This window comes from Oncorhynchus gorbuscha, unplaced genomic scaffold (genome assembly GCF_021184085.1).
Source record: "Oncorhynchus gorbuscha isolate QuinsamMale2020 ecotype Even-year unplaced genomic scaffold, OgorEven_v1.0 Un_scaffold_1286, whole genome shotgun sequence".
NCBI classification, from domain to species: domain Eukaryota; kingdom Metazoa; phylum Chordata; class Actinopteri; order Salmoniformes; family Salmonidae; genus Oncorhynchus; species Oncorhynchus gorbuscha.
The window spans coordinates 85001-98413 of record NW_025746107.1 but is presented as its reverse complement, the minus strand read 5'-3'; the positions used below and the strand labels follow the sequence as shown (position 1 = coordinate 98413).

At 44.8% G+C, this 13413-nt stretch overlaps 1 protein-coding gene across 1 annotated transcript in view; it reads right to left on the bottom strand.

Annotated features, from left to right (window-relative positions):
- The window catches only part of LOC124022072 (E3 ubiquitin-protein ligase DTX4-like), a 70092-nt gene that overhangs the window by 19124 nt on the left and 37555 nt on the right, over window positions 1-13413 (bottom strand). Inside the window, 3 exon segments of the mRNA XM_046337131.1 lie at window positions 11680-11758; window positions 11761-12131; window positions 12164-12704. Coding sequence (XP_046193087.1) covers window positions 11680-11758; window positions 11761-12131; window positions 12164-12704 — 991 coding nt within the window.

Below are 13413 nucleotides of genomic sequence, written 5' to 3'. Positions count from 1 at the left end.
GGGCCTTTACTACATGGAGCCCATTATCCAAAATGCAGATGAAACAAATGAAGTGAATGTCTTTCCCACACTCCTCTTCCTCTACGTCCTTCACCCATATCTCTATTGGTTTCTTTCTCTTCCAGTCATCTGTTCCTCTTTTCTCAGGGTCAGATGAGGTCTTACTTTTTCCAAGGTCCTTCCCCTCTGAGTCTGTCTGTTGTTTTATCTGTATATTCCTCTCCCTTCTTTATATCACTCACTCACTCACTCACTCACTCACTCACTCACTCACTCACTCACTCACTCACTCACTCACTCACTCACTCATTCACTCTCACACCTCCTGTTCTAATTAGTTAATAATGGCATTATTATAGACTTGAATTAGCATCTCTGCATCTGAGCCGGGTGAGAAACTCTGGTTCCCAGAGAATCACACTTCCTGCTTCTGAATAGGATGCAGTTTCTCCTAAACCCTGATCTAAGATCAGTTTGGTTAAGGTTAGGATTAGGAAGGCTGATCCTAGATCTACTAAGACTACTGTACTAGTCAACCTAGTGCACTCAGTGTACATACTTTACTAGTTAGCTTAGGAAGACAATGGAATGTGGACATTGCAGTGCACAGTTTATTTCTCTTTGGGGTTGTTTGTGTATCTAGTGTCTTAGTGAGAGGGGCAGACAGACAGTGAGACTGGGGAGGGTGGTGGAGGAGAGGAGGGTGGGGGAGAAGAGAATGGAGGGTGGGGTGGGGGAGAGGAGGGTGGGGGAGAGGAGGGTTGGGTGTGGGAGAAGAGAGAGGAGGGTGGGGTGGGAGAGCCTATATATAGACCCCTAGCGACCCTAACCCCCACTCCATCACACACTCCTCCCCTTCTTTGTTATCTCTCTTCCTCTCCTCCCTGTGTCCCCAGATGGTCATGAAGATTGAATGATTTAGCCTTGGGAGCAACAAACTCCCAAGCATTCTCATACTCTCTCTCTCTCTCACACACACACACACACACACACACACACACACACACACACACACACACACACACACACACACACACACACACACACACACACACACACACACACACACACACACACACACACACACACCAGTTTGTTATTCCATAACTTTGATACATTTGAAAATTGCTAACCAATATGCTGTATGAAAAACGGCATCACAGCCAGACAAAGCAGTAGATTGGTGGACGATTAAAGTGAAGAGAGCTCCCCTATTGGACAGACACAGTCAATGCAACATAACCCTGTTGCGTTACAAAATACTGTACCTGTTGCCATATGAATCAATTGTATCAATTTCAATTGTGTTCTATTATTTTTTTAAACTTTTGGCTCGGTTTCCAGAGATTCTATTACCCTCTCTCTCTCTCTCTCTCTCTCTCTCTCTCTCTCTCTCTCTCTCTCTCTCTCTCTCTCTCTCTCTCCAATTAAATTCAATTCTATTTAAGGGTTTTATTGGCATGGGAAACAGTTTACGTCGCCAAAGCAAGTGAAATGATAAACAAAAGTGAAAAACAAAAAGTGAACAGTAAATATTACACAACTTCCCAAATAATAGAGACATTTAGCATGTCATTATGTCTATATACAGTGTAACGGTGTTACCACACTGTCTCTCTCTCTCTCCTCTTTTCTCATTATGTCTATATACAGTGTAATGGTGTTACCACACGGTCTCTCTCTCCTCTTTTCTCATTATGTCTATATACAGTGTAACGGTGTTACCACACTGTCTCTCTCTCTCATTATGTCTATATACAGTGTAACGGTGTTACCACACGGTCTCTCTCTCCTCTTTTCTCATTATGTCTATATACAGTGTAACGGTGTTACCACACGGTCTCTCTCTCTCTCTCTCCTCTTTTCTCATTATGTCTATATACAGTGTAACGGTGTTACCACACGGTCTCTCTCTCCTCTTTTCTCATTATGTCTATATACAGTGTAACGGTGTTACCACACGGTCTCTCTCTCCTCTTTTCTCATTATGTCTATATACAGTGTAACGGTGTTACCACACGGTCTCTCTCTCTCTCTCTCCTCTTTTCTCATTATGTCTATATACAGTGTAACGGTGTTACCACACGGTCTCTCTCTCCTCTTTTCTCATTATGTCTATATGTCTATATACAGTGTAACGGTGTTACCACACTGTCTCTCTCTCTCTCTCCTCTTTTCTCATTATGTCTATATACAGTGTAACGGTGTTACCACACGGTCTCTCTCTCTCATTATGTCTATATACAGTGTAACGGTGTTACCACACTGTCTCCCTCTCTCTCCTCTTTTCTCATTATGTCTATATACAGTGTAACGGTGTTACCACACGGTCTCTCTCTCTCTCTCTCCTCTTTTCTCATTATGTCTATATACAGTGTAACGGTGTTACCACACGGTCTCTCTCTCCTCTTTTCTCATTATGTCTATATACAGTGTAACGGTGTTACCACACTGTCTCTCTCTCTCCTCTTTTCTCATTATGTCTATATACAGTGTAACGGTGTTACCACACGGTCTCTCTCTCTCATTATGTCTATATACAGTGTAACGGTGTTACCACACTGTCTCTCTCTCTCTCCTCTTTTCTCATTATGTCTATATACAGTGTAACGGTGTTACCACACTGTCTCTCTCTCTCATTATGTCTATATACAGTGTAACGGTGTTACCACACTGTCTCTCTCTCTCTCCTCTTTTCTCATTATGTCTATATACAGTGTAACGGTGTTACCACACGGTCTCTCTCTCTCATTATGTCTATATACAGTGTAACGGTGTTACCACACTGTCTCTCTCTCTCTCCTCTTTTCTCATTATGTCTATATACAGTGTAACGGTGTTACCACACATTATGTCTATATACAGTCTGTTACCACACGGTCTCTCTCTCCTCTCATTATGTCTATATACAGTGTAAGGTGTTACCACACGGTCTCTCTCTCTCTCTCTCCTCTTTTCTCATTATGTCTATATACAGTGTAACGGTGTTACCACACGGTCTCTCTCTCCTCTTTTCTCATTATGTCTATATACAGTGTAACGGTGTTACCACACGGTCTCTCTCTCCTCTTTTCTCATTATGTCTATATACAGTGTAACGGTGTTACCACACGGTCTCTCTCTCTCTCCTCTTTTCTCATTATGTCTATATACAGTGTAACGGTGTTACCACACGGTCTCTCTCTCTCTGCTTTTCTGTCTTATGTCTATATACAGTGTAACGGTGTTACCACACTGTCTCTCTCTCTCCCTCTTTTCTCATTTATGTCTGTAACGGTAAACAGTGTAACGGTGTTACCAACTGTCTCTCTCTCTCTCCTCTTTTCTCATTATGTCTATATACAGTGTAACGGTGTTACCACACTGTCTCTCTCTCTCTCCTCTTTTCTCATTATGTCTATATACAGTGTAACGGTGTTACCACACGGTCTCTCTCTCTCCTTTTCTCATTATGTCTATATACAGTGTAACGGTGTTACCACACTCTCTCTCTCTCCTCTTTTCTCATTATGTCTATATACAGTGTAACGGTGTTACCACACGGTCTCTCTCTCTCATTATGTCTATTTGTAACGGTTTATGTCTCTCTCTCCAGTTTCTCATTATGTCTATATACAGTGTAACGGTGTTACCACACTGTCTCTCTTTCTCATTATGTCTATATACAGTGTAACGGTGTTACCACACTGTCTCTCTCTCTCTCTTTTCTCATTATGTCTATATACAGTGTAACGGTGTTACCACACTGTCTCTCTCTCTCATTATGTCTATATACAGTGTAACGGTGTTACCACACGGTCTCTCTCTCATTATGTCTATATACAGTGTAACGGTGTTACCACACGGTCTCTCTCTCTCTCCTCTTTCTCATTATGTCTATATACAGTGTAACGGTGTTACCACACTGTCTCTCTCTCTCTTTTCTCATTATGTCTATATACAGTGTAACGGTGTTACCACACGTTCTCTCTCTCATTATGTCTATATACAGTGTAACGGTGTTACCACACTGTCTCTCTCTCTCTCCTCTTTTCTCATTATGTCTATATACAGTGTAACGGTGTTACCACACTGTCTCTCTCTCTCATTATGTCTATATACAGTGTAACGGTGTTACCACACGGTCTCTCTCTCTCTCCTCTTTTCTCATTATGTCTATATACAGTGTAACGGTGTTACCACACTGTCTCTCTCTCTCTCCTCTTTTCTCATTATGTCTATATACAGTGTAACGGTGTTACCACACGGTCTCTCTCTCTCTCCTCTTTTCTCATTATGTCTATATACAGTGTAACGGTGTTACCACACTGTCTCTCTCTCTCTCCTCTTTTCTCATTATGTCTATATACAGTGTAACGGTGTTACCACACTGTCTCTCTCTCTCTCCTCTTTTTCTCATTATGTCTATATACAGTGTAACGGTGTTACCACACGGTCTCTCTCTCTCATTATGTCTATATACAGTGTAACGGTGTTACCACACGGTCTCTCTCTCATTATGTCTATATACAGTGTAATAACGGTGTTACCACACTGTCTCTCTCTCTCATTATGTCTATATACAGTGTAACTGTTACCACACGGTCTCTCTCTCATTATGTCTATATACAGTGTAACGGTGTTACCACACGGTCTCTCTCTCTCTCCTCTTTTTCTCATTATGTCTATATACAGTGTAACGGTGTTACCACACTGTCTCTCTCTCTCTCCTCTTTTTCTCATTATGTCTATATACAGTGTAACGGTGTTACCACACTGTCTCTCTCTCTCTCCTCTTTTCTCATTATGTCTATATACAGTGTAACGGTGTTACCACACGGTCTCTCTCTCTCTCCTCTTTTTCTCATTATGTCTATATACAGTGTAACGGTGTTACCACACTGTCTCTCTCTCTCTCCTCTTTTCTCATTATGTCTATATACAGTGTAACGGTGTTACCACACTGTCTCTCTCTCTCCTCTTTTCTCATTATGTCTATATACAGTGTAACGGTGTTACCACACTGTCTCTCTCTCTCATTATGTCTATATACAGTGTAACGGTGTTACCACACTGTCTCTCTCTCTCTCCTCTTTTCTCATTATGTCTATATACAGTGTAACGGTGTTACCACACGGTCTCTCTCTCTCATTATGTCTATATACAGTGTAACGGTGTTACCACACGGTCTCTCTCTCTCCTCTTTTCTCATTATGTCTATATACAGTGTAATGTTACCACACTGTCTCTCTCTCATTATGTCTATATACAGTGTAACTGTTACCACACGGTCTCTCTCTCTTTCTCTCATTATGTCTATATACAGTGTAACGGTGTTACCACACTGTCTCTCTCTCTCATTATGTCTATATACAGTGTAACGGTGTTACCACACTGTCTCTCTCTCTCTCATTATGTCTATATACAGTGTAACGGTGTTACCACACGTCTCTCTCTCTCTCTCTTTTCTCATTATGTCTATATACAGTGTAACGGTGTTACCACACTGTCTCTCTCTCTCTCCTCTTTTCTCATTATGTCTATATACAGTGTAACGGTGTTACCACACTGTCTCTCTCTCTCTCTCTTTTCTCATTATGTCTATATACAGTGTAACGGTGTTACCACACGGTCTCTTATTATGTCTATATACAGTGTAACGGTGTTACCACACTGTCTCTCTCTCTCATTATGTCTCAGTGTAACTCTTGTTCTCATTATGTCTATATACAGTGTAACGGTGTTACCACACTGTCTCTCTCTCTCTCCTCTTTTCTCATTATGTCTATATACAGTGTAACGGTGTTACCACACTGTCTCTCTCTCTCATTATGTCTATATACAGTGTAACGGTGTTACCACACTGTCTCTCTCTCTCTCCTCTTTTCTCATTATGTCTATATACAGTGTAACGGTGTTACCACACTGTCTCTCTCTCTCATTATGTCTATATACAGTGTAACGGTGTTACCACACTGTCTCTCTCTCTCTCCTCTTTTCTCATTATGTCTATATACAGTGTAACGGTGTTACCACACGGTCTCTCTCTCTCTCCTCTTTTCTCATTATGTCTATATACAGTGTAACGGTGTTACCACACGGTCTCTCTCTCTCATTATGTCTATATACAGTGTAACGGTGTTACCACACTGTCTCTCTCTCTCATTATGTCTATATACAGTGTAACGGTGTTACCACACTGTCTCTCTCTCTCTCCTCTTTTCTCATTATGTCTATATACAGTGTAACGGTGTTACCACACTGTCTCTCTCTCTCATTATGTCTATATACAGTGTAACGGTGTTACCACACGGTCTCTCTCTCTCTCCTCTTTTCTCATTATGTCTATATACAGTGTAACGGTGTTACCACACGGTCTCTCTCTCTCTCCCTCTTTTCGCATTATGCCTATATACAGTGTAACGGTGTTACCACACGGTCTCTCTCTCTCTCTCTTTTCTCATTATGTCTATATACAGTGTAACGGTGTTACCACACTGTCTCTCTCTCTCTCCTCTTTTCTCATTATGTCTATATACAGTGTAACGGTGTTACCACACGGTCTCTCTCTCTCTCTCTTTTTCTCATTATGTCTATATACAGTGTAACGGTGTTACCACACGGTCTCTCTCTCTCATTATGTCTATATACAGTGTAACGGTGTTACCACACTGTCTCTCTCTCTCTCTCTTTTCTCATTATGTCTATATACAGTGTAACGGTGTTACCACACGGTCTCTCTCTCTCATTATGTCTATATACAGTGTAACACACGGTCTCTCTCTCTCTCCTCTTTTCTCATTATGTCTATATACAGTGTAACGGTGTTACCACACGGTCTCTCTCTCTCTCCTCTTTTCTCATTATGTCTATATACAGTGTAACGGTGTTACCACACTGTCTCTCTCTCTCTCTCTTTTCTCATTATGTCTATATACAGTGTAACGGTGTTACCACACTGTCTCTCTCTCTCTCTCTCCTCTTTTCTCATTATGTCTATATACAGTGTAACGGTGTTACCACACTGTCTCTCTCTCTCTTTCTTTTCTCATTATGTCTATATACAGTGTAACGGTGTTACCACACTGTCTCTCTCTCTCCTCTTTTCTCATTATGTCTATATACAGTGTAACGGTGTTACCACACTGTCTCTCTCTCTCATTATGTCTATATACAGTGTAACGGTGTTACCACACTGTCTCTCTCTCTCTCCTCTTTTCTCATTATGTCTATATACAGTGTAACGGTGTTACCACACTGTCTCTCTCTCATTATGTCTATATACAGTGTAACGGTGTTACCACACTGTCTCTCTCTCTCTCATTATGTCTATATACAGTGTAACGGTGTTACCACACTGTCTCTCTCTCTCATTATGTCTATATACAGTGTAACGGTGTTCCCACACTGTCTCTCTCTCCATTATGTCTATATACAGTGTAACTGTTACCTCTTTTCTCATTATGTCTATATACAGTGTAACGGTGTTACCACACTGTCTCTCTCTCTCTCCTCTTTTCTCATTATGTCTATATACAGTGTAACGGTGTTACCACACTGTCTCTCTCTCTCTCCTCTTTTCTCATTATGTCTATATACAGTGTAACGGTGTTACCACACTGTCTCTCTCTCTCTCCTCTTTTCTCATTATGTCTATATACAGTGTAACGGTGTTACCACACTGTCTCTCTCTCTCATTATGTCTATATACAGTGTAACGGTGTTACCACACTGTCTCTCTCTCTCTCTCTTTTCTCATTATGTCTATATACAGTGTAACGGTGTTACCACACGGTCTCTCTCTCTCCTCTTTTCTCATTATGTCTATATACAGTGTAACGGTGTTACCACACGGTCTCTCTCTCTCTCCTCTTTTCTCATTATGTCTATATACAGTGTAACGGTGTTACCACACTGTCTCTCTCTCTCATTATGTCTATATACAGTGTAACGGTGTTACCACACTGTCTCTCTCTCTCTCCTCTTTTCTCATTATGTCTATATACAGTGTAACGGTGTTACCACACTGTCTCTCTCTCCTCTTTTCTCATTATGTCTATATACAGTGTAACGGTGTTACCACACTGTCTCTCTCTCTCTCCTCTTTTCTCATTATGTCTATATACAGTGTAACGGTGTTACCACACGGTCTCTCTCTCTCTCCTCTTTTCTCATTATGTCTATATACAGTGTAACGGTGTTACCACACGGTCTCTCTCTCTCTTATGTCTATATACAGTGTAACTCTTCTTCTCTCTCTTATGTCTATATACAGTGTAACGGTGTTACCACACTGTCTCTCTCTCTCTCCTCTTTTCTCATTATGTCTATATACAGTGTAACGGTGTTACCACACTGTCTCTCTCTCTCATTATGTCTATATACAGTGTAACGGTGTTACCACACTGTCTCTCTCTCTCTCCTCTTTTCTCATTATGTCTATATACAGTGTAACGGTGTTACCACACTGTCTCTCTCTCATTATGTCTATATACAGTGTAACGGTGTTACCACACTGTCTCCCTCTCTCTCCTCTTTTCTCATTATGTCTATATACAGTGTAACGGTGTTACCACACTGTCTCTCTCTCTCATTATGTCTATATACAGTGTAACGGTGTTACCACACTGTCTCTCTCTCTCTCCTCTTTTCTCATTATGTCTATATACAGTGTAACGGTGTTACCACACTGTCTCTCTCTCTCATTATGTCTATATACAGTGTAACGGTGTTACCACACTGTCTCTCTCTCTCTCCTCTTTTCTCATTATGTCTATATACAGTGTAACGGTGTTACCACACTGTCTCTCTCTCTCATTATGTCTATATACAGTGTAACGGTGTTACCACACTGTCTCTCTCTCTCTCTCTTTTCTCATTATGTCTATATACAGTGTAACGGTGTTACCACACGGTCTCTCTCTCTCTCCTCTTTTCTCATTATGTCTATATACAGTGTAACGGTGTTACCACACTGTCTCTCTCTCTCTCTCCCTCTTTTCTCATTATGTCTATATACAGTGTAACGGTGTTACCACACTGTCTCTCTCTCATTATGTCTATATACAGTGTAACGTGTTACCACACTGTCTCTCTCTCTCTCTCCTCTTTTCTCATTATGTCTATATACAGTGTAACGGTGTTACCACACTGTCTCTCTCTCTCTCCTCTTTTCTCATTATGTCTATATACAGTGTAACGGTGTTACCACACTGTCTCTCTCTCTCCTCTTTTCTCATTATGTCTATATACAGTGTAACGGTGTTACCACACTGTCTCTCTCTCTCATTATGTCTATATACAGTGTAACGGTGTTACCACACGGTCTCTCTCTCTCTCCTCTTTTCTCATTATGTCTATATACAGTGTAACGGTGTTACCACACGGTCTCTCTCTCTCTCCTCTTTTCTCATTATGTCTATATACAGTGTAACGGTGTTACCACACTGTCTCTCTCTCTCTCCTCTTTTCTCATTATGTCTATATACAGTGTAACGGTGTTACCACACTGTCTCTCTCTCTCTCCTCTTTTTCTCATTATGTCTATATACAGTGTAACGGTGTTACCACACTGTCTCTCTCTCTCCTCTTTTCTCATTATGTCTATATACAGTGTAACGGTGTTACCACACTGTCTCTCTCTCTCTCTCTCCTCTTTTCTCATTATGTCTATATACAGTGTAACGGTGTTACCACACGGTCTCTCTCTCTCATTATGTCTATATACAGTGTAACGGTGTTACCACACTGTCTCTCTCTCTTCCTCTTTTCTCATTATGTCTATATACAGTGTAACGGTGTTACCACACGGTCTCTCTCTCTCTCCTCTTTTCTCATTATGTCTATATACAGTGTAACGGTGTTACCACACTGTCTCTCTCTCTCTCTCTCCTCTTTTCTCATTATGTCTATATACAGTGTAACGGTGTTACACACTGTCTCTCTCTCTCTCTCTCTCTTTTCTCATTATGTCTATATACAGTGTAACACCACACTGTCTCTCTCTCTCTCCTCTTTTCTCATTATGTCTATATACAGTGTAACAGTGTTACCACACTGTCTCTCTCTCTCATTATGTCTATATACAGTGTAACGGTGTTACCACACTGTCTCTCTCTCGTTCCTCTTTTCTCAGCCCTCTGAAACCCTTCCTCCCCCTTTCTGTTTTCACTCTGTCGTCTCTTTCTCACACTCCCCCACTAGAAGAAAGAGACACATTCCTGCAGCTTTGTGAGGACGTCAATATTGACTTTCTCTGTGTGTCACAACTCTGTGTGTGTGACAACTGACTGACAACGTAACACTGCTCTGCATATTACAATCAACAATCTAGGTTTGCTCTATTTCTCCCTCCCCCTCCCTCCCTCCCTCCCTCCCTCCCTCCCTCCCTCCCTCCCTCCCTCCCTCCCTCCCTCCCTCCCTCCGGCTGTGGCCTGATTGTGATAAATCTCTGCTAGTTGCTGAGTTGTTCCTTTGTCCGTCCCTCCCCTCCTTCCCTCTGACAGTGTCTGTGTCTGGCTGGCTATGTCTACCCCGCCAAACTCCCTAAATGTAGGTCTCTCTTGCTCCCCAACCCCCTAAGATCCTCCTTGACAAAAAACCTCAAGACAGACCGAGACGGAGCACTACAATGATGACTGTGGCTTCTGCTTTTGTCTTCCTTCTACCCCCCACTCCCTACTATCCAGAAATCACTTCACCCCCATGCATGTATCCCTCGACCTCCCCTCCTCCACCCCTAACCTTCTACTCCGCAAAAACAACCCCCCTACCTGCCTCACTGCTCCCCCAGCTCAGACCCTGTTGTCCCGGGCTGGCCACTGCAGAGGGTGGCATTGTGTTGCTAATGCCGACTAGGCCTCAATGCAGCCACAAAGGTTGCCGTGGAAACGCTTGGGCGCACACAATAGAGCCCGGGATGGGCCCCAGAACACAGGAGTCCTGGGAAACCCAAAGACAGAGAGACAGAGCGAAGGAAGAGTTGGAGGGGGTGGGCGAGTGCAGGGTAGAGGGGGAAGAGAGTGACGGTGGGAGGACTCCTCCCCCTCCATCCCCCATCCCCTCATTCCTCCCCTCCCGCCATCCCTCCATCCCCTCATTCCTCCCCTCCCTCCATCCCTCATTCCTCCCCTCCATCCCCTCATTCCTCCCCTCCATCCCTCCATCCCCTCATTCCTCCCCTCCCTCCATCCCCTCATTCCTCCCCTCCCTCCCTCCATCCCCTCATTCCTCCCCTCCATCCCCTCATTCCTCCCCTCCATCCCCTCATTCCTCCCCTCCCTCCCCATTCCTCCCCTCCATCCCTCCATCCCCTCATTCCTCCCCTCCCTCCATCCCTCATTCCTCCACAACCACTCCTTTCTTTCTGGACCCCAGATGGTCATCTATCAGAGGGGCTGCTGGGAGAGTTAGATGCGTCCTCCCTCTCACAAGTAGACACAGTCCCACATCGACTGACCCGTAAAGACTCACTTCCAAAGCATCCAAAGAGTTGAAGAATGTAGCCATCTCAACAACACGGTATTTCCATAATGGAAGACCAAGTAGAACCAGATGAGATCATCCAGAATCATTCAGTCATTACAACAACTCAACCAAAACCATCTCACTCACCGTGGCAACCACTGAGTGTTTGTGTGTATCAGTTACATCAGTGTGTGTGTGTTTGTGAGTGTATGTTATTGTGTGTGTGTCACTCACCCAGAGGCAATGAGGGCTTGTGACTGGGCCATGGCTATGCGTTGCAGGGCGGGCCGGCTGAGCCCAGCCAGACTGGACCGCTGGGGCAGGGGGCAGAGCACGCCGCCGAGCGCTGGGGAGCCATGGGCCGCGGCGACGGGGGACGGCACGGAGAGGGCGGTGACGTCACGGCTGTCGCCGGGGTGACGAGCGTGGCCGTAGGCACCGGTTGACTCGTGGAGGAGGGAGAGGGGGCGGCACGGACGGACGGCGGCCCTGATTGGAGGAGGGGCGGCTGAGGGGGCGGGAGGGAGGGAGGAGGGGGTCGGTTGGAGATGGAGAGGGTGCCCGTTTGGGCGCTGAGGAGAGAGAGGGAGCGGGCGAAGAGGGCAGCATTCCGTCGCGGTGAGGACTGGTTCCGGGATATGGAGAGTCCGTGAGGTAAGGTTTTGGAGTACGCAGATCTAGCGGGGAGCTCCTGAGTTGGCCCCGTCCCAGGGTGGCAGATTTGGGGCTGGGTGGTTTACTCTGAGGTTTACTCGGCCGGTGGCCCAACTTGTGCGTCGATGACCTCACTGTGCTCTGCTTCACACTAAAGACCAGCATGCACTGCTGGCAGGAGCACGGCTGCCCGGCGAGGGACTGCATGGTCGCCTGCCCGCCGCTTGTGTACACAGCGCGTCCGTTTATGCCCGACACCCCAACACCCAGTAACGCTCCAGTCGGACCCGATCCTCCACCTCCGTTCCTGGGTACCGGTCCTGACACTAGTGGGTAGGCCACGTCGGACCTCCGCTGTATCCTGCGTTGTCTCTGGGTCTGCCTGTTGACCTGGGTCATGCCCTGCAGGTCCACCAGGTAGCAGAAGCCCAGCGGCGCCAGGTCCAGCCAGGGCTGCTTGCGGTCCCGGGCCGTCTGGATGGCGATGCCGACCTCCGTGTCGTACTGGGTCCAGGAGCCCGTGTCGTTCTCCCACTCCCACAGCCAACCCTGGCCCGGCGCCGACGTGGGATCGTAGAAGCTACGGCGCACCGGCCGGATCATACCTGCAGGGGGAGATGTGGGGTTAGTACGACTATCAATCAATCAAATGTATTTTTCCAATGGCAGTTGTCACAAAGGGCTTCACAGTAAACTAGTCTAGACACTAAAGAGCAAGCAGAAGCACGGTGGACAGGACAAAGGCCCTGGATGGAAGAAACCTTGAGAGGAACCAGGAATGCATGACTACATCATGAAAAGAGTAGGAAATGGTACGAACATTGTCGTTTCAGTGTGGAGAGGTTGAAACAGGAACGGAAATGCACTGGGGAACACTTTCGTATGGTTTTAATTGACAAGCTAGATTCTCCCCACAGAAATGAAAGTTAACATGAGCTCTTACACACCCCATTCAACTCAACCCCAACTCAAATGACCTCTGACCTGAACTCATCCCAACTCAAATGACCTGAACTCAACCCCAACTCAAATGACCTGAACTCAACCCCAACTCAAATGACCTGAACTCAACCCCAACTCAAATGACCTGAACTCAACCCCAACTCAAATGACCTGAACTCAACCCCAACTCAAATGACCTGAACTCAACCCCAACTCAAATGACCAACCCCAACTCAAATGACCCGAACTCAACCCCAACTCAAATGACCTGAACTCAACCCCAACTCAAATGACCTGAACTCAACCCCAACTCAAATGACCATAACTCAAATTAAAGTATTTCCAAATGCAGTCAGCCAAAGACAAAGACAC